This window comes from Numida meleagris, chromosome 2 (genome assembly GCF_002078875.1).
Source record: "Numida meleagris isolate 19003 breed g44 Domestic line chromosome 2, NumMel1.0, whole genome shotgun sequence".
In the NCBI taxonomy this organism is placed as follows: Eukaryota; Metazoa; Chordata; class Aves; order Galliformes; family Numididae; genus Numida; species Numida meleagris.
Window position 1 is genome coordinate 4,804,473 of NC_034410.1, and position 26,564 is coordinate 4,831,036.

Here is a 26,564-nt window from a genome sequence, read left to right on the forward strand (position 1 = left end):
GTTTCTTAGCTACTTCCTTCAAAATGCAGGGCAAAAGTTTGCTAAAACTTTGCACAAGCACTCAGGAGGCCTGGAAATACATCTGTGTATGCATATGCACGTGTGTGTGTTTCAGCACCATATTCCCCCTTCCTCAAGATAAAAAGCGCTGTTCACAATTGCAAGAAAACAGCAGCATGAAGCATGGAGGGTTTGGGAATTTTACAGTTTACTGTACTTCAAAAATAGAGAAATGTGGATTTATATTTAGCTGCACAGTGTCTGTGTGTGTGTAGGTGCTGGCATGTATGTTAGCAGGCTGAGCAAGTGGAAATCCGTTTTATGCTGTACAGCAAGTAAATGTGAGGTTTAATAAGATCTATTGGAGATTTGAGGGAAAGAAATGATATAGGAAAAGTATCTTAGTGCAAAGGAACATTGTAAATAAAAATTTGGCTGAAAATATTAACAAAACTTCTTCAAATGATCATATGTAATATAAGCACCAAGGATTCAGGGTGAAACAAAATGCGAAGAAAGAAAAATTCATTAGAAGAAACAAACCAAAATGCTCAGTTTCCAAACTGAATCTTTTTTGTGAAATTTCCAACAAATATTAGGTTAGCATTGTCACATTGGCACAAAATACATGAATTGCGGGGAAATGCATGAAATAGAAGGAAAGGAGTTGAGAAATATACTGAATAGCTTTGTCATTAGTGTTTTGCAGGCTTTGATAAGCAGCTGCCATAGGTCATTGCTGTTCCTCACTGCATAGACCTGATCGATGGTTTTCAGTGTTTGAGCACAGACCTTAGTGGTCTACTGCTGAAATGGTTCCAACATGAAGCACGTTCAGATATCCAGAACTCATTTTTGTCAAATTCCTAAAGGGGGAAATGTGTGCATGTGAGAGAATTCCAACTCAAAGAACTCAAAATACATTGGCATGATAAATAAATAAAAATAAGAAGCAGCTCAATGGTAGGCAAGATAACTGCATGATGAGCTTTGCATTTGCATTCTTACAAAACACTAGTAAGGTTGAGACAGACACAGCTGTGCAATGAGAAGGACTGCAGGAAAGCATATCCTGAGTCATTCAAAGAACTGTCCTTTTTGGTGGTGCCCGGTCCAAAGATGTATTATCTCTCATCCAACAAAAATCCCTTGATCAACACATAGGTTGCTGCTGAATAAAGTATTTGGACTAGGCTCTGAGCAACCTGATCAAGCTCTTGGTGTCCCTATTCGCTGTAGGGGGGTTGGACTAGATGACCTTTAAAGGTCTCTTCCAACTCAAATGATTCCATGATTATAGCCAGAAATCAGTATTAAACCTCAGTTTCATGGATGTTGCACTGTGGGCATTATGATCAAGGGCAGCCTTGTGGGGCATAGAGCATTAAAGTTCCCTGCTATCTATTGGGATCCTCAATCCTGTCAGCCTCATCTCTTCAGTGGCCCTTACCTCCTGCCTCCAGGATGGTCTTGATAACTGGAGCAGAGTTCACAAAGGAAGAACAACATGAGCAAAAGCAAAAATTACATGATTACACTGAAAGGGCACAATTATGGTGAAGTATCTTTTTGTGTAAAGGACATCATATATAAATGAAACAAGATCTACCAAGGGTATGTTAAACATTCAAATCTATTCTAACTTTTCCCTAATTATAATCCATATTTTTACATATTTAAATATTTTAGCATGTACAAAGAGAATGTGCATTTTTATTTACTGCTTGGGAGAAGAAAATGTACCCTGCTTCATTTCAAAGCTGTGGCCTGACCTGGAATTTGGCAGCCCTTTGGCAATATTATCTTCCTTCAAATGCACGTAGATTTTGGTGCAATTGCATGGGAGAAGAGGCAAAAAGTAATGTATGATGAGGAAGTTGTATGCATTGCATGCCTCTCAAGCACGTGGCTAAGTAAATCTATGCAGTCCTCACATGTCCTTCATACTTTCTCTGTCAGCTGGGGGTCCTGGGCCATATTCTGCTCATTTTGTGCTCACATCAGTCCAGACTCGTCCATCATGACTAAGAGGCTATAGGGAGGTTGGTCTTGGGCAGAGCCACAAAACTGTGAATCCCATTCAGGTATCTTAGGGTGATGGTTGCCCCATCCCTGGAGGTGCTCAAGGCCAGACTGGATGGGGCCCTGGGCAGCCTGAGCTGGGGGTTGGCAACCAGCACGCAGCAGGGAGATTGAAGCTCGATGATCTTTAAGGCCCCTTCCAACCATTCTAAGATTCTGTGATTTCATGATTCTATGATCAGTTCAGCTTACAGCTCCTGTACCAGTGCTGGGCTCTCTGGGAAAGTCACAAAACTGCTCTAAACTAAGCCATCCTGGCTAAGAGAAATGTGTCCTACAGTGTTACACACAGCAGTTTAAAATTTCAGATGATGAGAAACCCTTAGAAATGTCTAAGTTTAAATTTCAGCTACCATTTCTATTATCAAAGCCTACACCAGCAGCAGTCATCATCCTGAAAGCTGCACTTGTGTGGCACTGTCACCAAGAGGGCTCTGAAGGAGCAAGCCCACCTGATAGCTTCTAAATCTCCTTTGATTGCTGAGATGTAAGCGAGATGCTCTGCCTGCTCACAGAGCCAGGAGACACATGCCTGCAGCCCACACATGGTGACAGGATCAGAAAGAAAAGATGAGCAATAGCAGTCAGCGCAGGTGCAAGGAGCTGGCAGAAGAGAGTGAGACTGAGGAAGGCTCGCCTTGAACTTGCTTTATTAGTCTTTGTGGTCAGCACATGTGTTCATGCCAGTCACTGCAACATTTTGTTTAGTTCTTCATCTATCCCCACTCCTTGTCCCACTCATACTTGAGATACAATTGGTGTCCAGGTTACCTTCTGTTACATGAGAATGTTCTTCCATTTTTCCACTTTCTTTGAGATATATAATTCTAAATAGGATGAGAGGTAATAGCCTTAAGTTGTGCCAGAGAAGGTTCAGGTTGGATATTAGGAAATCTTTTCTGGAATGATGGCAGTGCACAGGCTGCCCAGGGAGGTGGTGGAGTCACCAACCCTGGAGGTGTTCAGGAGCCATGGAGATGTGGCACTGAGGGACGTGGTCAGTGGTCATGGTGGGGTGGGTTGGTGGTTGGACTTGGTGATATTCATGGTATTTTTTAACCATGATGATTCTATGATTCAATGAAATATGAGTTTTCCTAGCAGGAGAACAACTCTTAGAAGCTCAGCAGCAACCACAGCAGCTCTCTGGTTGCATCTTCTCAAGGTTCCCTTGGGTTCTCATTTTAGCTTCGCAGGTGATGAAAATTTGAAAATTGCTTTCTTAAGTTTCCATAGATTTTCTTGTAATTGCTTATGAAAAGCCTTCTTTTCATATGCAAGTCAATTTTCAGTCTCCTAAAGGAGTAAGGATCTGTTTCTCAGACATACGGTCTGATTTTTGGGTGGACCTATGGGAAGCCAGGAGTTGGAGTCAACGATCCTTATGGGTCTCTTCCAACGATTCTTTGATTTGTGGGTACAGTAAGGTGATGGGACAATTCAGTGTACAATCAGCCTGATACAGGGGTTCCTACCAGAACTTACCTGCAGTTTAACTGCATTAAAAGCTTCAGACATCAGAGGAGTCCATGCCATTTACATTAGATAAGTAAGACTTCAGACATCCTGCCTTATTATTGCTTAACCAGCAAGGTGCCCACAGCTATAGCCCAGAATGATGTGTGGCTTTATCACAGAGACATCAGTTTTTGGTTCAAAAAAAACCCAGCGTGATAGACTAAAAAGAGGTTCCAGATAAGTGATTTTGGGCTGACATCCTAGATCAGTTCCCAAAGTACCGTGTCCTGCACTTCCACCACTGAACTCAGTCTTATTTCTATTACCCTACCCCTCAAGTACATCCATGTCTTTCTGCAAGGTTTGGATCATTTCCCGCATTGATGAGGTCTTTCAGTCAGCAAACATCATTAGCACAACATCAGAAAATTGCTCTAAACTTTGCTTGTTGTTTGAGTCAGCCCAATAGGACTGTTACTGCCTTCTCCCCTTCCTTAAATAAAACACTGCATATGTTGCCTTACTCAAAGTACTGCCCTCGACTTGATCTATCTACGGCATGCTATGGAGAAGAAAACCTGTGATGCTGCAGTAACTACTGGCTTGTGTCCACATTTGTCCCCTCCGCAGTGATAAAGCCAGGCATGGATGCTGCTTTCCACAGAGATAACACCTCCGTACTTCCCCATGCAGCGCAGTGCCGAGCCAGCAGCACTTGCCTGCTTGTCTCCAGAAAATGCCATTATTGATTTGTTCCGATGGAGTGGCTAATTGGGTCATATGGAAAGTGCTTGCTGCCTGCTGCTGGGACAGAGCGTGTTGCAGCTTCTTACCCATTCCTTGACACCAGGCACGCACACCATGGTTCACAGCAGCCAGATCCCAGCTCCCGCCGTGGCTGATTTGTACTGTCTGAGTATGCAAAGGTGCTGTGCCTTCCATTTCTGAGGCTTCTCCATGGGTGTGGAAATCCTTAAATGGCAGAGGGTTACTGCCTGCTCATCCTCACCTTCCCAGGACCTGGCAGGGAGTATGACTGCAGGCAGGGGATGCTTTTTCCATTCTCCCTCAGCATTTCCCAGTTTCCTACCTGCTCTTTCTCAGTGTGCTCTTAGAATTTTAGAATCATAGAATCACAGAGTGGTTTGAGTTGGAAGGGACCTTAAAGCCCATCCAGTTCCAACCCCCTGCCATGGGCAGGGACACATCGCACCAGACCAGGCTGCCCAGGGTCCCATCCAGCCTGGCTTTAAGCACCTCCAGGGATGGGACGCGCACAGCTTCTCCTGTGCCGGCGCCTCACCACCTTCCCAATAAAATATATGTTCCTGATATTTAATCTAAACCTCTCTTCATTTATTTTAAAGCCATTACCCCTTGTCCTGTCACTACGCTCCCTAGTAAGCGGTCTTTCTCCATACTTCATGTTGACCCCCTTTTCTCCCAAGACCCTTCAATGGCACAGCAGCATCTTTGCTATGATTTCCAAGAGGGCTGAGCCTGCATCTGCACAGAGAACCCCAGGGATGCACGCTGCCTGGATTTTGCGTGCTCAGTGAATATTCATTGCTCCACAGAACTCCTTACTTTCTTAGTCGTGTTGATGTTTTTTCTCAATTGTCAATTCTCGTCTCCTGTACATCTTTCTTTGGGCTTTACCAAACGCATCTCCCCGGAAAATCAGTTTTCCAGGCTTTAGGTAAGGACCTGCCTCCATGCATGCCAATGACGGAGCTGACTGTGACCACAATCTCTACTCAGGGGTACAGCTCCCATATTTCCCTGAACCCTAAGCTTTTCCTCTCTTCTTCCCCGTATTTTTTTTCAGCATTACTGACTTAATTCAATTTCATTTGACAAGGCGAAGCAGTTTCTGATGGCTTTTTTCCATGTTCCTACCAGTGAGAGATTAATAATTTCGAGGTCAGTGAGGACCACTGGGATCATCAAGTTTTAGCTTTCTCGTAACACAGAGTCAAGGACTTCAAGCAATAATTCCTGCACAGATCCTGCAAGTTTATTTTAGCTGTGATACATCATTTGTGAGATAAAGAATTAAATGTCTCAGGTAACAGAGAGTTCACCGTGCACATCTGGACCGACATCTGTTTCTTTTGCAGACAGCGGATTTTTAGTTGTACCATTTCTGTGCATTACAGACAGGTGCGATTCTGTAACAGTCAATTGAATTATTCCAGGCTGACATCAGTGTGGCTGAAATTATCGATAATTGCCCTAAAAATGCCAGCGCATAAAGATTTTGACACAAAACTGTTTGTGACGGTGTTTTACTCTCCTAGTAATTCTAACATCTATAAATCAAAGATGAAGTCATGCGTTTATTTGACAGGGTGCATTAATTCCAGCCTTTTACTGCAGGAAATATACTTTATTGTATGGAACTGCACTGCCCATTCAAGTAGTATTTATACTCGGGCTGTTTTCAGTTCCAGTCCATGGGACCGATTCCTTTTTAGTGCAACTGGATGAAATACCTTCAAAGTCAGTTGATGACTCCTCAGTTTGTACTGGCAGGAGAGTGTGCACACAGTAAATCTTACAGTGGTCTGCTTCTCAGCTTTATTTGGGGCAGTGTTTTTCTGATCATGTGAGACAGCAGGATTTTTTCACTGTTACTGGATACATCATTTGCCTGGTTTTCCCTTTTTATAAACTGCATGTTTTGCTTTGTGTTTCTTGAAAACTCAACTTAGGTTTTTTTTTAGCAATAAAATATAATAATTCTGTATTTATCACCTGAGGAAGAATAGCAGCAAACCCATTAGGAAAAAAAAAAACAAACCAAACAATGGGCTGTAAATCACAGCAGCAGATTTAAAGCACCTCTGTCTTTGTTTTTACGCATAGAATGACATTTGTATCTACTTCATTTCAGTCTGACAGGGCAGAACAAGACTCGGTGTCAGATCTCTGCTGACGTGAAGATAGCAGTCACAGTGCCCATAAAGGTTTTAGGAAGCTCAGCCAGCATACACAGTGCTCGGGATACACATTTGTCTGCAGCGTAGTGCCTGAGGTCCGGGAAGCACAGGGAGCTGATGGAAGAAAGAAAGAGGAAAATTAAAAAAAAAAAAAGCAAAGCCTGGCATTGAGCGAGCTGATATCAGGCGTAGCAGACTTGTCAACATGCATTTGGCCACGAGCCCAGGCTGGGGACCACGCGTCAGTCACGGCCTACTGGGTGCCATTTCCCAGGATCCCCGTCCCTCCCTGGAGCAACACTGTCCAGAAATGAGCATTTCTTGCTGTTTCTGCCTTTGGTAAGGAAAATGCTAACATTTAGCATTTTGGACAAAATGAACAGCGGCCAGTTTTTGTGCCAGGGGAGACAGCGAGCGTGTGCGTGAGGCTGGGGGGCTTGAAATTGCTTCAGTTAAAGGCGGTCCAAAATAACAGAATTGGAAATAATGGCATCTAAAAGAATGACTGTTATTCTGTCGCTATTGACTGCATTAAGATGAGTCTTCCTTACTGATGAAGACATTACCACCTTGTTAGGGAGAAAGGACCAGGGCGTTTCAGGCACGCTCTCAAAGTATGCTGCGCTTTGAGGCAAACTTCCAAAATTTAAGCTTCTATCAGAGGAGCCCATTAGTTTGAGTTCTTCGTGTTATGCTGTGGAGAGATCCCAGTTAGCAAAAGAAACAAAAAGTAGAGTGTGATTAAACTTCAAAATGCAATTTAGCAGAGGGTATTAGCTTGAACTCTGAACAATGAACACTTATGAAGCGCTTTCACTACCTATTTAAGACTACTGAATTGATAACAAGCTAAATTAACTTTGGCAGTCCATCTTTCTGCCAACTTCTTCCACTTAAGCTAATTTTAAGACTGAACCTTTGGACTAATTAATCAAAGCTTTATTATGGGCAGTGTGCTGCCCAGTGTGGGAAAAGATCTCGAGCCAGCAAGGACCGCGCTGATAGACGGAATGTGCCCTGCTCCTCCAGGGCTGGAGTTCAAACACTTGAAATGTTCTGGATCAGTCTGAGAAGGAATACTGCAGAAGTGCTGTTTCGACCTGGTGAAGAGAAGGATCCAGGGAAACCGGAGAGAAGCCTTCCAGCATCTAAAGGGGCTGTAGAGAAGGGGACAGACTTTAGCAGGGTCTGTTGTGATAGGACAAGGGGATAATGGTTTCAGAATAAAATAAGAGTGATTTAGACTTGGTAAAGGGAAAGGGTTTTTTCCAGTAAGGGTGATGAGGCACTGGCACAGGTTGCCCAGGGAGGTGGTGGATGCCCCATCCCAGGAGACACTCAAGGTCAGACTGGACGGGGCTCTGAGCACGTGATGGAGCTGTGGGTGTCCCTGTTCACTGCAGGAGAGTTGGACCAGATGGCCTTTAAGGGTCCCTTCCAACTCAAATGATCCTACGATTCACACATCTTAAAAGCATCACAGATGCCATTGTCCGCTAATGATATTAATCTTCCCTATCTCATATTAAGGAAACAAGGGGATTTTCCTGATGTATTTGGTGATATTTATTCACACGCTGAGCATGCAGAAAGATAAATTCACTGGTTTTATCGGCACTACAAGGATTTACATTTATTTGTGAGGGGAGAACCAGGATCGTAAACGTTGGTCACAAGAACCCACCATTTGTTTCCCTAGATTGAGCCTATTTATTTCCCTCCCTTTTTAGCCCAGACTGCTGACGGCTTTTCAGAAAGAGTGAATTCAGCATATCCAGGAGCTGTCAGCCTGACAGCTCTGCCGACTGCAGCCTCCTGTTAACTTCACATAGGAAACAGGTGCTGCCCGGCGGTACGGCGCACTTGCTGTATTTCAGCAGCACTGCAATCTGCTTGCTTCTCCCCTTGTGCAGAGGTAGGATATAAACAGTTCAGCTTTCACGATCATTTACTTCTTGGCTTCTCCGCGCAGGAAGGGTGCCAGTTACTGGATGCAAACTGTTGCCCAGAAAGGATGCCAATAGCTTCCAGGCACCGTAATTTTGGGAAATCCATAGCTGTCTGCAAGGAGGAACGTAAACATCAACAGTTACTTTCCGGAGTAAACAGTCCTCTGGTAACTGCATGTATCGTGCCACTGAGCTGGATTTGCTGTACGTGAATAGCTCCTCAGGTTCTTGTTACAGTTTTCATATCCCAGAGCTGACTATAGGAAGCTCCACAGGTTACAGACTCTTTAGCAGGGTCTGCTGTGATAGGACAAGAGGAAATGATTTCAAAGTAAAAGAGGAGAGATTTTAACTGGATATGGGAAAAAGGTTCTTTACAATAGGGATGGTGAGGCAGTGGCACAGGTTGCCCAGAGAGGTGGTGGGTGCCCCATCCCTGCAGACACTCGAGGTCAGGCTGGAGGGGGCTCTGGGCACCTGAAGGAGCTGTGGGTGTCCCTGTTCATTGCAGGAGAGTTGGACGAGATGACCTTTTCTGTGATTCTATGATTCTATATAATATGTTGTCGGCTTTTGAAGGAATAATTGTTGTTCTACTGAGTAGCATTTCTTGAGGAGGCTCAGAGTCATACTGTCATCTACAAATGGCTACAGAAGTGATGCTTCTGTTACCGGTATCCTCTGCTCCTGGTGATGCTTCGTGCAATGGGCAGTGACTGAAACGGGTCTGTAAGGAGGCACAGGGACGCATTTAGTGGGCATGGTGGTGATGGGTTGATGGTTGGACTAGATGATCTTAGAGATCTTTTCCAACTGTATTATTCTCTGATTCTATGAGCTTGGTGGGGTGCTGAGAAGACGCATAGGACTAATGCTCTCCCATGTTCCATGGACAGAGTAAAGGGCAGTTTGCATTCGTGCTGTCCCCTCCGGCACCTACTTCATGAAATAAGTTACACTGAATTAACTTAATCCTGCCACATCCTTTGCAAGTGCTTGCTGGTGCAGCAGTGAGTCAGCTACTTTTGTACATCCCCACCTGCCTGGGAGTGGACACTTCCTGCACATCTTTCCCATGGCAGCCACAGCCAGGGAATCAGGGAACAAATGCTCCAAGCCAGGGTCAAAATCCAGGCAGTGAGTGAAGCATCAGAAGAACCCATCTGAGCTGATCCCCATCAAAGAGGCGAGCCTGGGGATTGTCTTTCTAAATTTGCTTGCACAGGATGGAAAAAGTGCTGTTTCCATGGGGAAGGAATAAAGCAAATCCACACCGATGACAGGTATTTATCTTGCTTTGCCAACGGCAAGTCTTCTTTCCAAGGGATTGGCATTTGCACTAATCCCCATTTGAGCCCCAAACAATTAGCTGATCCATAGTTTTCAGGGGCAGGACATGGTGTGGAGCCATCGTATTTATTTGTGCCATAAAACAAGTACGTGGGTCTGTGCACACACACACTTGAGATGTAACCCAAATTACACTCTGGTTTCAATCCGGTTGCTGTTTTCCTATTGCTGCCAATGATCTGCAGCATGCAAGGGAGCAGGACATGATCCATCCTCCTCCATGTGATAATCCCTAGCACAGTGTTGGCTGAACACCTCTTTTTAGGGCCCAGATCTAAACAGGGGTGAGCAAACTTCTGGCTGATGCTCTAAGAGAGCTGACATACATTCCAGGCTTCCAGTCAGCCATTTGAGAGCACAAAGTTGTTGTACTGCTGAACAGTTTTACTTCATAAATGATGAAAACAACTGAATCAATAAATATTAACATAATGCGTATTGCCTTTCCAACGTGGCACTTGATATAAAAATTAAAAACAAATTACTTAAACCACCCATGGTGGGGAGCTTTACAGGAGATAAACCTGCTGCCGTTGCTGCCAGAAGAGCAAATCACCTGGAATCAGAGCAAAAGCAAATAGTCCAAAGTGAAACAGGCTGTGAGGAGTGTACCTTGCCCCAGGGCGGTTCCTGCTGATCCTCAGGCGCTGTGCGCTGGAACTGAGACTCCATCCCAGGACAGTGGCTCACCAGGGCTGGCAATGGCCATTGCAGAAACCCGGTCGATTCCCTAACCCTGCTGGGTGATTTGCCAAGATGTGTTCCTTCACTGTTAATTAATGTTAACTCATCAGATGCCTGGTACAAGTGCAGTTTCTGGGAAGCAGCTGAGGCCATGTTCCTGAAGTTTAGTCTCTATGAAAGCATTCCTGAATCTTGGTGCCGTGCAGAAGGGTTCATCAGTAGAGCAATGGTAAAAGCTTTTCATTTGACACTAGCTTAGTTATTCAGTGCAATAATTTGCTTAACAACTTGGATATTTGTCAGATCAACTGAGTTACACAGTCTGTTCTCATCTATGCCTTCGTTTCTAATGAATCTGAGTGCACAACCTTTCTGCGTAAGTGAGCTTGAGATGTCACCCCAGATTGCATTGCACTTTCAACATGAAACAATTGTTTCTGTTGTTTTAGTGCTATAACTGATACCCTGCCATTAAGATTACTTGGAACTAAGTTGCATGCACATTGCATTAAAAATAAAAACACACACAACTTTCTGTGGCTTAGCGCCTTACTCGAGTACACTTGCTTTCCACGTTAGCGTCTTGTGGCAGTGAGTGGTCATGGTGGTGATGGGTCAGTGGTTGGACTAGATGATCTAAGTAGTCTTTTCCAACTTTAATGGTTCTATGATTCTGTGTTCTCCCCAGAATAATGAAGTATTTCCAGAGATGCTCTTTAAAAAGTGTTACTTCTTGCCAGGGATTCAGTGATTATAGATTGTGAAAATCAGTGATAAACGGTGCCTAGAAAACTTGATTCTGTGGTTCCATGATATGATTCTATAGTTCTATGATTCTGTGGTAGAGATTATGTGTAGTACATTCTCATGCAGAAAGTACAGGCTTGGACGTGCATAATTTAATTTATTAAAGTTGGAATATATTTTAGACCACATGCCTTCTGAAGCAGGAAACAAGTAATTTGATTTTGAATTAATTTACTAGAAACACAGAACGACATTTGAAAGGATTGGTACAAACCTGACAGTCCGAAAGTATTTATACGGAGAGCAATTTGCTTAACCAACTGCTTCCTTTGTGTCATCTGTTCTCTCAGATGGTTATATTTGGAATAAAGTGTTTTTCTGCTGCTGGTACCTCTTGAGGGGCTTTCTGTGGTGATGCGGCTTTAGAACGGAGGCAGGTAGGCTGTGGCTCCCTGGGGAAGAGAAGCTCGCTTAATACGTGAATAACATTGAATGCCACTCAAGCCAAGGGGAAAAAAAAAAAAAAAAAAAGGTGGACAAGCGAAAGATAAATATGTTTAAATAATTACTGTTGAAATCCTGTTATGCTTGTAATTTTTTTCTCAGCATGGAAGTCCTTCTGTAAGCAATTCAGCACAACCCTTTGAAATCAGCTTGAGTTTTATTAATATTTCAGTAGCAGCATTAGTAACGGCATGAACGATGGCAGCGCTGCATAGAGCCGTGGAGTTCTCAGAGAAATCCCTATCACAGGTGAATCAATGAAGCCGAACTGATTTACACCAGCGGCAAACCTGGGCCTCCAGATGTAGGAGCCAACCGTGCAAACACGCTCTGCTCTGCCATTAGTCCTGGCAGCACTTCGAGAGAGCGCAGCGGCAGTAATCATCGCCCCAGGACAACATGGCTGAGTTTAATGGCACTGCTTCTGCTGCCAAGCACTGGGTTTGCTCAGATGTGTTTGCAGAAAAAAATTATTGCTCTGATTCCACAGTGCATCCCTTTTTAGTGAAGTACTCACGGATGCGCTCTCCTTCCAACCTGTGGTTAAGTCCTGTTGACATCAGTGGGTGCAAAGTACTCTTAAGTGTTTTCCTGAATAGGCACCTCGCACATTTACATGTCCACCCGCAGGTTTTCCTCTCTACTTTTGAATACCTTTTGCTTTCTCCTGTGAATGTGTAGCTTGTTTTCCCACGCCATTTGGAGCAGAGTGGTGGCGTGGTGCTGGGCGTTGTGCTCACGCCTTCCTCCAGCCATGATGCCAAAAATCGCTTCTGGTTGCTGACCTCAGAGCAAACCCTCCAGCCCTCAGCTGAGCTGCAAGCCCCTCGCTGTGCCCTGGGTTTCTGCAAAAACCTGTGCCTCCAAACTGCATTGAAAATGGAGAAGGCGAGGAAATTTCCTCCTGCCCCCCAGCAACAACAGCTCAAAAACAATAAGCCAGCTTCTTTGTAATTTCCTTTTTTACAGCCAGTTATCTTGACATATTCAGTTGCTAAACCTGAAAAGTTACAGCGTAAGCTTGTGTAATCTTGTTGCTTGCCATTTTTCCTTAAGATGTCATCCCCTGACAAGCGTAGTTCAGGCTATTTTCTCTTCTAGCTGGGGAGATCTCCTTAAGAACTAAGCATGCTATCAAAGAAAAAGAAAGTAAACCCATCTAGGATTATTTCCAGCAGGAAAAGCAGCTGCAGCTGAAGGGGCAGCGATGCCAAAGCCCAGGCGCCCGGAGTCAGAACTCTGAGATTTGTGAAGAGTTAAGTGAGTTGCACGTGGATAAGCAGTTGAAGGCTGAGCCACCACCTGCAGTAGGGCAAAAAGAGGTAACAGAAACTGCGTTCCTACTTGATACTGCATGCCATTCATCACGCCAGCTCCATAGTGCATGCCACCGATTTGTGTGGGGGTCTGGGGATTGGGAAAATACGTGTTTGTGGAGTGGCAAGGAAGCAGAACCACTCCGTAGGTATTACAGTTAACTAAAGGAGAGAGGATTTTGTTGTTATAAAAATGATTGGAAAGCCTGGGAAATGTGCATTCTAAATTAGTGTGGGATTTTCTGAGACTTTGGGGGAAAAAAAGCAAAAAAGTAAACAAAGCAAAAATAATCCTTAATGTTACTATCTTATTTTAGGAGAAATGAGCACGTGTTTTGCCCCTTTTAAGTAGCTTAGGAATTTACTTGGCTGGTCTGTGCCTGGAGTTCACTGTTGCATATTACCAATTTTTTTCATGTTAGAAGTATAGACCCATGAGAAGTGCAAGAATGCAAGTACCGGACATGAAAGTACTTACTAAATAGAAAGCTTTGGTGTCATTCAGTTCATATTGGCCAAAGTGTACATCACATTTGCTTCTCAATGTGTTGGTGGGCCTGTGCCCAGCAGGAGAAATCCCATGCGGAGATCCTGACAGGACAATGGAAGCAGGGCTGCCACAGAGCCAGGGCCCATCTTCTGTGGCCTGCTGAGTCATATTGTCCTGTGGGGTGGACATCTGCGTCTAGACTTGTCATTTGAGACCCCATTATAGTCAATGAAAATCTGGAGCCAATATAGTTAGGTGAAAGTGTCTCGTATCCTGCTGAAATCAACATTTAAATCAGACCAGATGAAGCGTATTTATTTTAAAAGTACCTGTTTTTCTCCTTTGGATATAAGGGGAGACCAGAGTAACTAATGGAGCTGTGGATGTCTGCGTCATGCAGATTACTCTTAGGTGAGCTGAACTCCACTCCCAGTCACCAGAAATGCTCTGGCCATGAAGCGTTTCCTTGAGGATCAGTCCTTCTTACTGGAATACTTCTTGGCATACTGGACTTCATATTCAGCAAACAAAAGGTCCTGAAGCTTAGAGGAAGGAGACTCTAACATTTGATGTCACAATCTCAGAGGAGAAGAATTTGTATCTACTTACTCAAGAGAAACCCCAGATTTCAAACTAATGAGATGAAGAATTGTAACTAGGAGGAATTAGAAGACCATCTCCAGATTTATTCTTATGGGGGATTTTCTATCCTTCGCGTTTAACCATATTTTTAAGATACATAAACCCTGATGTGTTAGCATGAAGGGTGGAAAACTATGTCCTTATTTAGTGCTACAATGAAATGCCATAAGACAGGAACATTCTAGCTCCGATATATTCAGCAACACAGCGATAAAGTAATAATCCCCATTTCCTCCCTCAACTTTCAAAGGGCCCTGTAGCACAAATGTCACCTTTCTATAGTAGAGTATAATTGATTCTATTTGCGGCTGCTTAAAAAGAGGTGGAGGAATATGGCAATAATCCAGGGATGACTTGAAATCAAACGGAAGTTCACATGAGGCTATGAATACCAACATGAAAGAGCAAAGCCCAAAGGATACTATTTTTGAAGGCTAAATCTTGTGTGGACATTACATCCTTGTAGTCCCTCTGTTCAGAAGTAATCTTTGTGCCGACACACGAGGACATGCTAATCTTTTTGATGAATGTCCCAAGAATTTGGGACTAGCCAGATAAAGCCAACAACTGTGAGGAAGTAACTTAAGGGATTTGATATCCCCAAGAGACGGGGCTCTGAGCTATTCGGTCAATAACAGGAAGCATTGAATGTGTTCTGACTAAAACACTGTTGATGTCAGTAAAGGATACATTATATGATTAAAAATTCATCCCATACAAATCATCGGAAAGGCACCATAGAAATAAAATCGTTGGTGTCACAGACCTCACAGAACATACCAGTTGATTTCTTTGCCAAAACACTGCTCCATAAAATATTTTGTACAGCTGTGTGGAATCTACCTTTAAATGTGTCAGGCCACTTAGGCTTCTTTATTTATCAAAGGGAATAGTGCACTCATTTAGAAAAATAATATGGCTGGGGGTAATGCCTTAATAATCAGACTATTTTTTTCCTTTCAAAATAGTATTTCATTGTTCTCTTTTACCAATTGTTATGTTGTTTTCATTTTATGAACTAAGTTTCCTTAATTAATAGGGTGTTACTAGCTTCCTTTTGCATTTGGTGTACTCCCTGAAGTCACATGCCATTGTTCTTTCATTATTTCTTATCAGTGAATATCACTGCACCCTTTATCTATCTCTTTTATCTCTTTTTTTTACAACTCTCTCAATTAGAATGGCTGTGCCAAGAACTAAACAGTGTTCCAAATAGAGTTCCCACAGAACCGTAAAGAGAAGAAATAGTATCTCACTGCCTAGACATGATGTTTCTAAGTAGGATTTTTGCATCACAATATCCCGCTACAAAATAATGTCTGATTTCTTAATATTACCCCTGGTGACTTGAGGTTACAACTTTCCAGGATATCCATTGATGTTCTATCCCTGAACTCACTCATTGTAGTGCTTGAGTCAAGTCTCCTTGTGCTATATTCTTTCCACGTTTTGCATCTCATCTCCTTTCTCCCCAGTTTCAGTAGTCTCTCTAATTTTGTGCTATCCACCAATGTGAGAATTATATCAGTCAGTACCTCCTCTGTACCTACCTTTAGTGCTGACTCTAATCTCTACAGGTCTCCTCCACTGAAGGTAAAGTTTGTGTTACATTTGGGTCCTTAGCGTGGCTTTTCTCCATGAAGCAACAGGGGAATCCAAGCCAATTCCTTTATTTCAGAAGTTGGCTTTTCTATTATAGAAATACAGATATTTTATCAAAGTTTATATATCGTCTGTCAGTTTGATAGATTAAAACTATGATCTTCAAAGGTTAGGGACAGCAGGAGAAGGCGGATGAGGGAGCTAAATCTTGAGCAAACACCGACTTCCAGTGAGATTTCAGCTTCTCAATGTTACAAGCTTTCTGACAAAAAAAAAAAAAGTAATTCAGATCAGTTTGCCACTACTGGACACCCAAGCTGTGGGTGAGGAAGCTACTCCAGGCAGAACCACACCACCCAGAAGCACATTAAAAACTACCTCAGCAGTGCGAATTTGTGCTCGGGTAGGAGATCTTCCAAAGAGGTTTCTGATGTTGCCTTTGCCTGGTACACCTCTCCAGCAGAAAAAGGGGACATTCTCTGTTTGTCCTGTTTGACTTATTTTGGCCTCTCTGTTCCCGTTTGTGCACAGTACCTGTGGCAGACAGGAGAGCTGCCTCGCTGTCTTCTTGTCTGTATGACATGTCTCTCCTCTGCCCTCCAAGAAAGTACTCTACTTTTCTTTACTGAGTTTATTTAATTCACTTTAATTACAAGCTGCAGCAAGAGTTTGGTGATCTGTGATTCCCATGATTATTCCCTTTACCTCTTCTCTAAGCTCAGCATTGCATTTACTTATTGCTTCTTTCCTGGGCTCTTTCCAGTTTTCCTTGAGCATTCACTATTGATTGCTAATGGTGTGTTAGCTTAATGTGTCAGATCCCTGCATGCCCATGCTCTACCATGTGCATTTGCTGGATCTGCTGATTTACATTTGTTTTAGGTTTTCTAGATATTTCCCTGCTTATATTTCCACTAATTCTAACAAGCCCTCATTCCCTTTTTATTGATCGCCTTGCTGGTCTTTTAAAAAGCTTTTATTTTCTTAGGTAACTGAATTTTCATTAGTCCCATCTCCCTCGTAAGTTACTTTTATGTCTCTTTTCGTACTGCGTTCATGAAAACATTAATCCCTTTCACCTTTCTGGCAAAGAGTAACTTTAGCTTCTTTTCCCACAAGCTTTCCTGACCTCTCCCTCCTCTCTCATATGTATGATTCCTTTTTCTAGTCCCTGTTCAGACCCCAGAACCTTTGCCTCATGTTGTCTGAATCCATGTTTGCCTCCTCTTCTTCCTTGAAGGCTTTTCAGAATCAATCCTGTCTGTGTTGTTGTGCGTGTTCCCCATCTCCTTTTGACACTGATGGATTCTAATATTTTCTGAAAACTCCTCCTCATAGATAACTCTCGAGCCTTCTTGATTCTTTACGATGTTTTCCTTGTAGTCTAATATAATTGCACTGTGTTCTGCAGTTGCGTTCTCTGAATTTCCCAACCTGTCTCTGCTAAATACAGCACTCTCAATGACAACGCTATTGAGCTGACATTTTTCTCACAGTGTTCTTTGATTTCTCTCTGTTGGTTAGAATTGTCTCCAACAAGGCTTCTTTTCTCGACGGGACCCCTATTTTCTACATCCTGCAGTTGTGTACAATTTAGGACTACTTCAGTGTTCTGTGTGTTGACAGCTTCAGAACAGAACAAATAATGACTAAATGCATTCCCAAATGAACAGTAACAGAAAGTTCCGGTTGTGCTAAATCCTGACATTTTTTCCACCATCATATATTGTTTGTAGCCTGTAGAAAATGGGCTGTTCTCTGTACGACAGCTGCATTCTGAATATGGATTTTTTAGATGCTTTAGCCATGTCTTTGACCTGTGCTTTCTGGCCCAACTCTCTTTTTAAATGATCTCAATTGTTTGCTCTTCTGAGCAGAGCATTAAAAACCCTAGCCAAGACTGTGACCTTTGGGATGCAGCAGCTAATTGCAAACACGTAGCTTCCATCCCCACTTACAGGTATTGCTGGAATGTTCAGTCTTGTTCATTTTACCCCAGGTTCAGCATTTCTCTGAATTCAGCTATAAATTTTGCATTGCCTCTGTATACTGGAAAACAGAGGGCCCATTTTCACATTAATAATAAATACATAGAGCTGTACCTATTCTCTAACTCTGTCATCCTCGTGAAAGTAATAATTCATGTGTATGTGCCGTCTTTCATATAACTATCTCACAGGTTGTTTAAAAGCGTGGGTAAGTATTATTGTCCTCATTTTTAAAATGAAGACAATAGTATTATGAGATAAAGCACAGCAATGTTTCAGTAGGTGCTCAGGGAAGAAAATAAGACAGTTTGCAAATAAACCACCATGTGCCAGATATCTCTTTTACAGAGTCAAAAGCGAATGCTGAGTAGGGCTGAGTAAATACTAGGCTTTGAATTACGATGGCCTAGCTGCATAATCAAGAAAAATATAGTTTTGGATTAACACAAACCTACAAAACAATTATTTTGACCACTAAAATTAAAACAAAAAAAAATAAAAATACTCCTGATGTATTTAAAAAAAATGTTTTATGTCAAAAGAAAGCTTTGACCTGAAATAAAATTTCTGTTTCATATTTGGGTGGCTTGTGTTATCGTGCATCTCTATTTTAGCAACAAATGTAGCCAAATTTCAAAATTAGGCATCAAATTTTCATGAAAATCCATCACTTTATTTAACCCAATTTCTTTCATAGCCTTAAAACCAGTTTTTCTTCAATAATCCATTCCCCAGATTTTTTTTCCCAGATTACTTGAGGCTTCTTGCTCTAAGAAAGTGACCAATGCTTCAGGAAGTGGGAATATAATTGTCCCCATTTTGCAGAGAAGGATTTGAGATGTATTTAAACAGTGTGCCTTAGAAAGGGGATCAAACATTTGGGGCAAACAATAGGTCCTCCCAAAAACCTTGAAAGCATTGTGTCCCTCTCCTGCATCTCAAGAGCAGAAGCGTGCATCTGGAAGGCGAGTGGCCCCATCCCAGGGTGGAAATGTGGGATGAGGAAGGTGTAATAGCCCTCTCACACGTGCATGATGTGTCATCGTGTGAGCAGAACGTGATGACAGAAGGACTTCTGCTCATCCCACAGGAGAAACCACAGCAGCAGAGAGGAGGACGTGGTCCTGTCTGACCAGAGGCAATCTGAACCCACCAGGTGTGGGTGCAGAGCCTCATGTCCAGGAGGCAGGAGCCCAGCATGAGTCCTCCAAGTCCTTCTCCAGCTTTTCAGGAGCTAGGTCCCATGGTCACACCCATCTGAGTCTACCAGATGGGAGGGAAGGATGTAGAAGCTTTACAGTTCTGAGTGGTTTGGTCATTCCAGACTTCCACCTCCCATTAATATTCAGTAGCCGTTCACAATCTTTGTTTTTTTCTTTAAAAAAAGGTAAATATGGCATTTTAATTTTTTTGCTGCTCTTGATGATGGGTCTACTGTTAGCTCACCGCTGTTAGCATAGGTTGAGCTGTCACTCGAGCATGGCCATTTCACTGTCATAACTGCTTTGGCTGGGATAGTGGTTAGTGGAGTAAAAACTCAGCTACTTCCTTTGGGGCCATTGATCAATTTGTTTTCCTCATCTTTGCTCTTGTTGACAACAAGCTTGATGAAATCAGTCTTTCTGAAGGCAGCACAGTGGATTTGACAAATCCTGCAGAACTGCTGGAGCAGATCCCTGAGTTTGCTGAGGAGCTGATGGAGCCTGAAGATTGCTTCCCTGAAGGTAAGGGCCTGCGTGTTTCATTGCAATGCTGAGATGAGAACCCTCCTGTTCTCTTATCAAATGTGTCTCCATGTTCACACCAAGTTACTCTGACTGCCTGCAGTAGGATTTCGCTGGATGCACTTCATTTCTTAGATATGTCGTGCTCCAAAATTACTTTTTTAATTAATTTTAATTTTAACATTAGACTTTGGATTTCCAAAGTGAGATAAGCCACAAGCAAACTCAAAGTTCCTGTGTAGCTTCTAATGTGCTAGGCATTTTTTTCATCGTATTTTGTTCTATGGAGTTATTTTATTAAAAAAAGTTGATATTTCTAACTCAGCCATTGAGGACTTTGCCTTCCAAAATATCTGTATGATCCAACTGGGTAGAGAACTAACGAGATTAAGGATGTTTCTATTACTGACATGTATACAGGGCAGTTAATAGAAACTGTCTGCAGAGATCATGAGTCCCAGGGACTTTCTTCCACTTATTTTAAAAGGTGTAAAGAGTAGCATATCCAGTAGCTTCCATCTGACATGGGATGTGTTATGTATAGGGTATTTTACTTAATTACCTTGGATAACAATTCACATTCACATTACTACTTTTAATAAGCTAGTATTTTATTATTTTTAACACCGTCCTACACCAAAACACAGACTTAAAACCCTGCTGCATGAAAAGTTATATTTTTAATTAAGGCTGTAAGAAAAATAACATTCCAAGTTATTTCTTCTCTGAGTGAGTTCTATTCCAAATGTTATCTCAGTAAAATTTCTTGTATCCCTTTAAATCTGGGTTAGGAAAAATAGGGTTAGCTGAATATTTCCTTCAAAATTCAAGGGTTATTATAAATAAAAACAGAGCTGCTCAGATGGGACCAGACAGAGATGTTTTACTGGGTATATGAATGCCCCTGAAGTCAGCAAAAATGTGCATCTCTGTATGTGTGAGGAAGATGATTGAATGAGGTAAGGGAGCCCTGCAGGGCTTACAAATGTCCCTAGGATCTAAACATTTTTTTGGCAGCTCTGCTTAAAAGCAGTAGCCAAAAATTAATGCAGTTGACTGAAGAAAGCATGGTGCTGTGCTGTAACTGTTCTGGCCTGGACAATAATATTTAAAGATTAGATCTGGTGTTTTTGTTCTTTCACTATATATTTCTTACTGAGGCTAGCGAGCAGCAAACTATATTATGCACTGCAAAATGAGAAATTATATTAAATTGCACAAATTTGTATTATAAGACTGGTGCTAGTCAAATGCCAGGCAGTTTATAAATGCTGAAACTGTGATTGGCCATGATCAATTGCCAGTTTTTGAAACAAATAAAATGGGAATCACACAGCCCATTGCTTCCTTCAATGCACAGGCCTGGTTCATTCCCAGAGCAGTTGCACTCTGTCATTTTCTCTTTCTTACAATGGCCAGACCTGCCTGAATCTCCATCATGCATTCTCTCACCAGTACCCAACTAATCTGTTGGAAATCTGTGTCAATGGAATGTGGGGTAGCAGTGGCAAGCAGTCCTCTTCTGGATGGATCATTGGAAGCATTAATCTAGTTTTGCAGCCTAGCTGTCATTCTGGCCACAGAGAAATATGGAAATCAAGAGATGGGCCAAAGCCCAGTCTTACTCTGGGTCAAATCCAGGAGTTGGACCTGATGATCCTTGCGGGTGCCTTCCAACTTGGGGTATTCTATTGACTCTGTGACATCCACCCTTCTGGCTCCTTCTCCCTTCCCCCTGAGCACAGCATCACTGCTCCTTCCTTTTTCCTTTTATTCCCCATCTCTCCTCATTCCTCACCAGCCTTTGTTCAAGTCAGGGTGTCCTCATCTTCTCCCAGGCTACAGCCAGCTGAGCCTTGAGCACTGAGTGGGAACTGAAACAGAACCTGCTCCCAGCCCTTCATCGCGTGTGTGGTGGATGGGGGCACTGGGGAGGCAGTTGCAGGCAGCATCGTCCCCAGCACATCTGCTCTGTTTTCCAGGCAGCACGTGTCCATGCAGATTTTTTCAGAGGCTACTGTGTAGGCTAGATGTGATTTGAATTTGACAAAAATGCATGAATTTGCACATGAATGTTCCCTTGTCGAATTTCAAGTCGAAGAGTCATAAACTGAATGTCCAACTGACTCTTGCTGCAGTGACATTAGAATTTGTATTTATGGAAGGAATCAAAGTATTTTCCCACAATCTTGTTGTTTTAAATGCCTTCCAGTATCTTTCCTCAAAGTTACTATTTTGATTTGGTCTTATGCAGCTATCATTTCAGTCTAGGTAAAACAAAATGCAACGAAACAAAAACAGTCTATCGAGATAATGTATGACACTGTTATTAAGTACTAAAATGGAATTATTGAAAAACAAGCAGGCAATTTTATCTAGTCTTGCTATTGCTGTCTTCTAATAAGGAGATATGGCATTTGGTGTATGTGGGAGAATGGCCACCTAACATTTATGATTGAAGATTAGGTGAGATGAAGCTGGTTGAGAGGGAGAGTTAATTTCTTGCCATGTTAGCTCATCAGCTGTCTAAATGCAAACTATGACATTTCTAAACACATTCAGCACAGGTTGTGCCCTGAACAAATATGTTCCAAATTCAGCCCCCTTTTTCAGATAAGGCAATAAGGGCAATAAAGATAGTGCATGTTCTGGAAATAGTTGCTGAAAGTTTGCTGAGGTCAGAGTTTTCCCGGAGTAAGGTGAACCAGATTAGCCATGGGCCGTTTCTTCTTGGGGAGACTTGTTAATTCGTTATCATCTCAAAATAGCTGTGATTAGGGTGAACTGGGAATATTCTTGGGTCAGGAAATGTGAAGCCAAGGTAGGGTCACAGCTCTGGCAGCCAGCAAGTATTGCCGGGAAAAAACTGATAGAAATGGAGAGATCGTTCTTGTTGTCAGTTGATGAGAAAGCAACATCTAGGCAACGCCAGCTATTTAGGTATTTTTCCCTCCAGATGCCTTGCAACACTCCAGTGCTGTTGCCTCCGTTGGTATGCATTCTCTGCATCAAAAATTGCTATCTGTTTGGGCATTATCTTCTGTGCCTCAAAGAAGGTTGTTCAAACAGAGCCCCTGACCCCAGCACAGTCCTCTGTCCCAGACCCTAATAGGAGAAAGTTTTCACTGAGTCCTCGAGCGTAATTCCCCGGGCGAGGCCCGCTGGCAAAGGCGTATCATCAGATGGTTGTGCGAGAATGAGCTACCTTGATCAACACGCGTCCAATTGCAACTCGTGACACACGGGGTGCCCACAACCAGATTTTTCATGTGACTGCGTAGGAGCGATTATCGCAGCCGGAAAATGTCACGCACTAAAGTGAAGTTATGCTGGTTAATAGTGGAGTTGTTCTTGTTAATGGTGGGATTGGCGTCACGCCCTCCCCAGTGGCAGTTAGCGGCTGCTGGGGAATACAGATGCAAAGGGGAGCTCCAACAGAGCACAAAACTGAACAAGTTATCTCAGCTGAGCTACAGGCTCTGCCTGCAGATGAGGTTTGAAAGCTAAATAAAACTAAACCAAGCCCAACAAAACACGTTAAGTGTCATCCTAGAAAACAAATCATGGAACAAAGACAGGTTTGAAGGTGTCTCTTTTCTCTAGCCCTAATACCCGAGATACAGTGTATTTTTCAGCCAGAAAGGACATGCTATTACTTTGCTGTATACAGTTCTCAGACATCGGAAGACACTTACAATCCCATCACTTGTGCAGAACCAGTAAGTTGGGTCGGGCAGGACCTGTAGATTTCAACTCGCCCAACCCTGTGCTTAAAGCAGGGCTCACTTCAGTGCAGACCAGGATGCCCACTGCCTTTGCCTCAAGACATCACAACATTAGTTGCAGTGACCTCTTAAGAGGATATGTTTGAAGGTGAGTAGAGGCGGATAAACAAGCAATGTATCCTTGTAAAGCCCTTGGGAAAGTGAAAACACTCAATAGACTTTGGCTTTGTTAGAAGCTATCCTTTGTATTCCATGGGAAGTAACTCAAATCTCCATCTGTGTCTCAGGTACCCAAATGCTGGTGGCAGTGTTAACAAATCTCTTGTGTGTTAGCGCTAGCACAGCATACAACCTAGCCATGTGGGTCAATGGGACCAGAGGATGAGAAAGGGGGTAGACAGGAGGGTCTGTAGAGTTGTTTTCCCTCCAAGCCAGGAAGGATATGCTATTATTTTGCTTGAGCATGCGCTGCTAGCCAGGCTGGTCATTAGAAAACTAGCTTGGCAGGTACATGCATTAAAACTGAGTTATGAATAGCTGCTGGTTTGAATTAATGCTAAGGAAGCTATATTTTCCCTGTGTCAAACCAAGCAATGTTGAAAGCAGCATTCAAAGGTAAGCAAAATATTGTTTTGTTCTAAAAATGAATGTCCCAACAATTGGGATCTTCTGTGGAAAGGTAGCTGCAAATTATTGTGTACAAAAAGTACCAGTCACACTGCTCCACAGTATAAAATAAATTAATTGGTCTTCCAGGGTTAACAAGAAGAATCAGGTCAGCCCAACCTGGCCAAAATATGTTACCATTTTTATGCAAAAACTAAAGGTAAATATTAGTATGAACAAGCAGTGGATTTGTAAAGGCTTTGCTTATAAACATGAAGCCATTGTGTTTGCAGAAGTTTTTGCAATTTAGCTCCCATGTTTACAAGGTGATTTTTCTCCTAGTTCAGAAAGGTAATGTAATCATGTCTAACAGCTCCATGATTATAATGCAGCAGGTTAGGAAATGTGAGTGCAGAACCAAAGGCAAAATGAGCAGTTACACAAGATCCATTGTAAATTGTAAATTAAATTAAATTATAAATTAATTTTTGGGGTTAGTTTGTAGTTTGTCATTGTTGTGGCAGATGCTTAAGTAAGAGTTTTCTCTGTCACACCTACAGTGGAAACTTCAGGATAGGACTCATTTTAACCTGCAGTTTGTGGTTGTGCCATAGGATACCACAGTGACTGAAGGGAGCAATTCCTTTTTATGAAAAGCAAACGAAGAAAAAATACCACAGTCAGCCGATGCATTTGGAAATATTTCTTGGAAAGGTTTTTTGATAAATGTACCTCTGTTTAGTGAGAAATGGACTGTAATGTAGAAATAAGAGTTGAAAACAACTGTTCTCCTTGGGCAGGTTGACCACTAGTGCAGCTTCACTGATTTGCTATCAAAAATCTCAACCTTTTGTGCAGGACTTTTTTCTGCTGTTCTGTGTTTCTGTTGAGCAATAACCTACTGTCCGAAGTTCCGTGATGGAAATGAGTCAGTTTGCTCTCAAAAAGCACACAGCCCAGTAGGCATTAGGAGGGCAAAACGAAGTCCTGAATAAATGATAAGTTATTTGGCTTCCACGCAACCGATTCCTTAATAGCATTGGTTTTAGGGGGATAGCACAGATCTATGAGAACAGGCAGCATGGGTAGTGCTGTTATAAGAAACACCAAAGGGTTTATTCGTGACACTTGTTGTGTTAAAGGGTGTTGATGAGTGGTGGTGTCCATGTGGATCAAGCAAATAACTTTCCAGACCTGACGCTGGGCCTGTTGACCACCTGCTTTGTAGAAGTCAGTCGGAGTTATGGTTGCTTAGCTCCTCACCAGATCGTGCCTAGGACACACTGGGATGTTTATGTTATTCTGATTTCACAGAAACTGGGGGGAAAAAACAACTCTTGGAATGCTGACTGATGTCAGGTATACCTTTTTGTCATGTTATGTAAAGCTTGTAATTCAGCATTTAAGCTTGGGTCATGGTCACCAAGCAGTAGGCTGCCAGCATTACTAGAGAGTCCCGAAAAGTGCATGTTTTAAAGAGCAGACACTGAGGGAAATTTAGAAAGTCCAAAATAGGAATAGAACTTTGCTCATTAAAATACTTATTTGTGGTCTGTTCTTTATTAGTTGTTATTATTTTTTCTCTCAGCTTCCTTTCTTTTCTGTTTGATTTATGAGTAGTTAAAAATAACATTTCATCCGAATTGCAACCAGCTTGATAATTCATGGAAGTGCTACTTGACATTAGTAATTGTATCAGAATCTGGTCTAAACATTTCTGAATTGGGCCCAATCAAAAGCATGGGATTTAATAGCGCTGTGATTTTGGGCTGACTCATCTGAGAGGCTATTTTGGATTTTTCAAGGTATTACTGTCAGTAAGTAGGATTTTTTTTTCAGAGCAGAATTGCATGAAAGCCATCAAAGAGCATAAAAATAAAAAAAAAGATTAGTGGTCCTCGCTGCCTTTCTGTCTTTAAAAATACCTCTCTGTACCTGTAGATGATCAGATGGAAGCTGACTGAGTCAGAAATAGCCTGTTTTTACCATTTTATAAGCATTTTCCATCACAATTGAAATAACTTCAGATCTTATGATGCCCTGCTCATTAGTATTTACTTGGAAGATGGTTCCCTAATTTTAGCTGTGCCTGGGCTCAGGTAATCATGTCGACTCCCTGTGCGGAGCAGACTCCTCCAGGGAATGATTCATCCAGCATCTTACAGTGGGAGAGCCAATTGCTGGAAGAACCTGTCCCTTCCCAGAGCTGCCTCCTGAGCCCATCTAGCTGAGCTGAGGCCTTCATCTAAGAGACTAACAGAAAGAGGAGAAATAGTGTATGAGTTTTCTTGCTGAGAGATGCACCTAATAACCCCCTGTGTCATTACATGCTGGTGGGCATATTATGTACAGGCATGGCCATTTCCAAGCAGAGCTGCCGTAGAAGTGTGTTAGGGCTCCTGGTACCATATAGCACTGCATGCCTGAATTCTGTTCCATGTACCTAAGAAGGACCCAAATCACACAGTTTAGTATCTCTGTACAGGTTTTAGGAAAAAGTGCTGACTAGCGTGATACCTTTTTATCCCTTGCCACAGATCTCTGGTTTTTAGGATTGAAGTGAAGGATAAAACTTTCCTTTGCTGGAGTGGTACCTGACCACAGAGACAGAGAGCCAGTCCTTCCACTTGTACTTCTAGCATTATGATCTTCTCAAGCAGTTTGTTTAGCTTAATGTATTTCAGCTGAGCCCAGAATTTCTCTAAATTCCAGAATACAGTGGTAAACTGAGAAATAGCGTGGGTCTGTATGATGG

The 26,564-nt window shown here is 42.5% G+C and overlaps 1 protein-coding gene across 1 annotated transcript in view; it reads left to right on the plus strand.

Annotated features, from left to right (window-relative positions):
* The window catches only part of LOC110394380 (sodium channel protein type 5 subunit alpha-like), a 222,397-nt gene that overhangs the window by 154,180 nt on the left and 41,653 nt on the right, over positions 1 to 26,564 (plus strand). The window contains exons 18-19 of the mRNA XM_021388192.1: positions 16,177 to 16,189; positions 19,358 to 19,478. Coding sequence (XP_021243867.1) covers positions 16,177 to 16,189; positions 19,358 to 19,478 — 134 coding nt within the window. The remainder of the gene's footprint in view (positions 1 to 16,176; positions 16,190 to 19,357; positions 19,479 to 26,564) is intronic.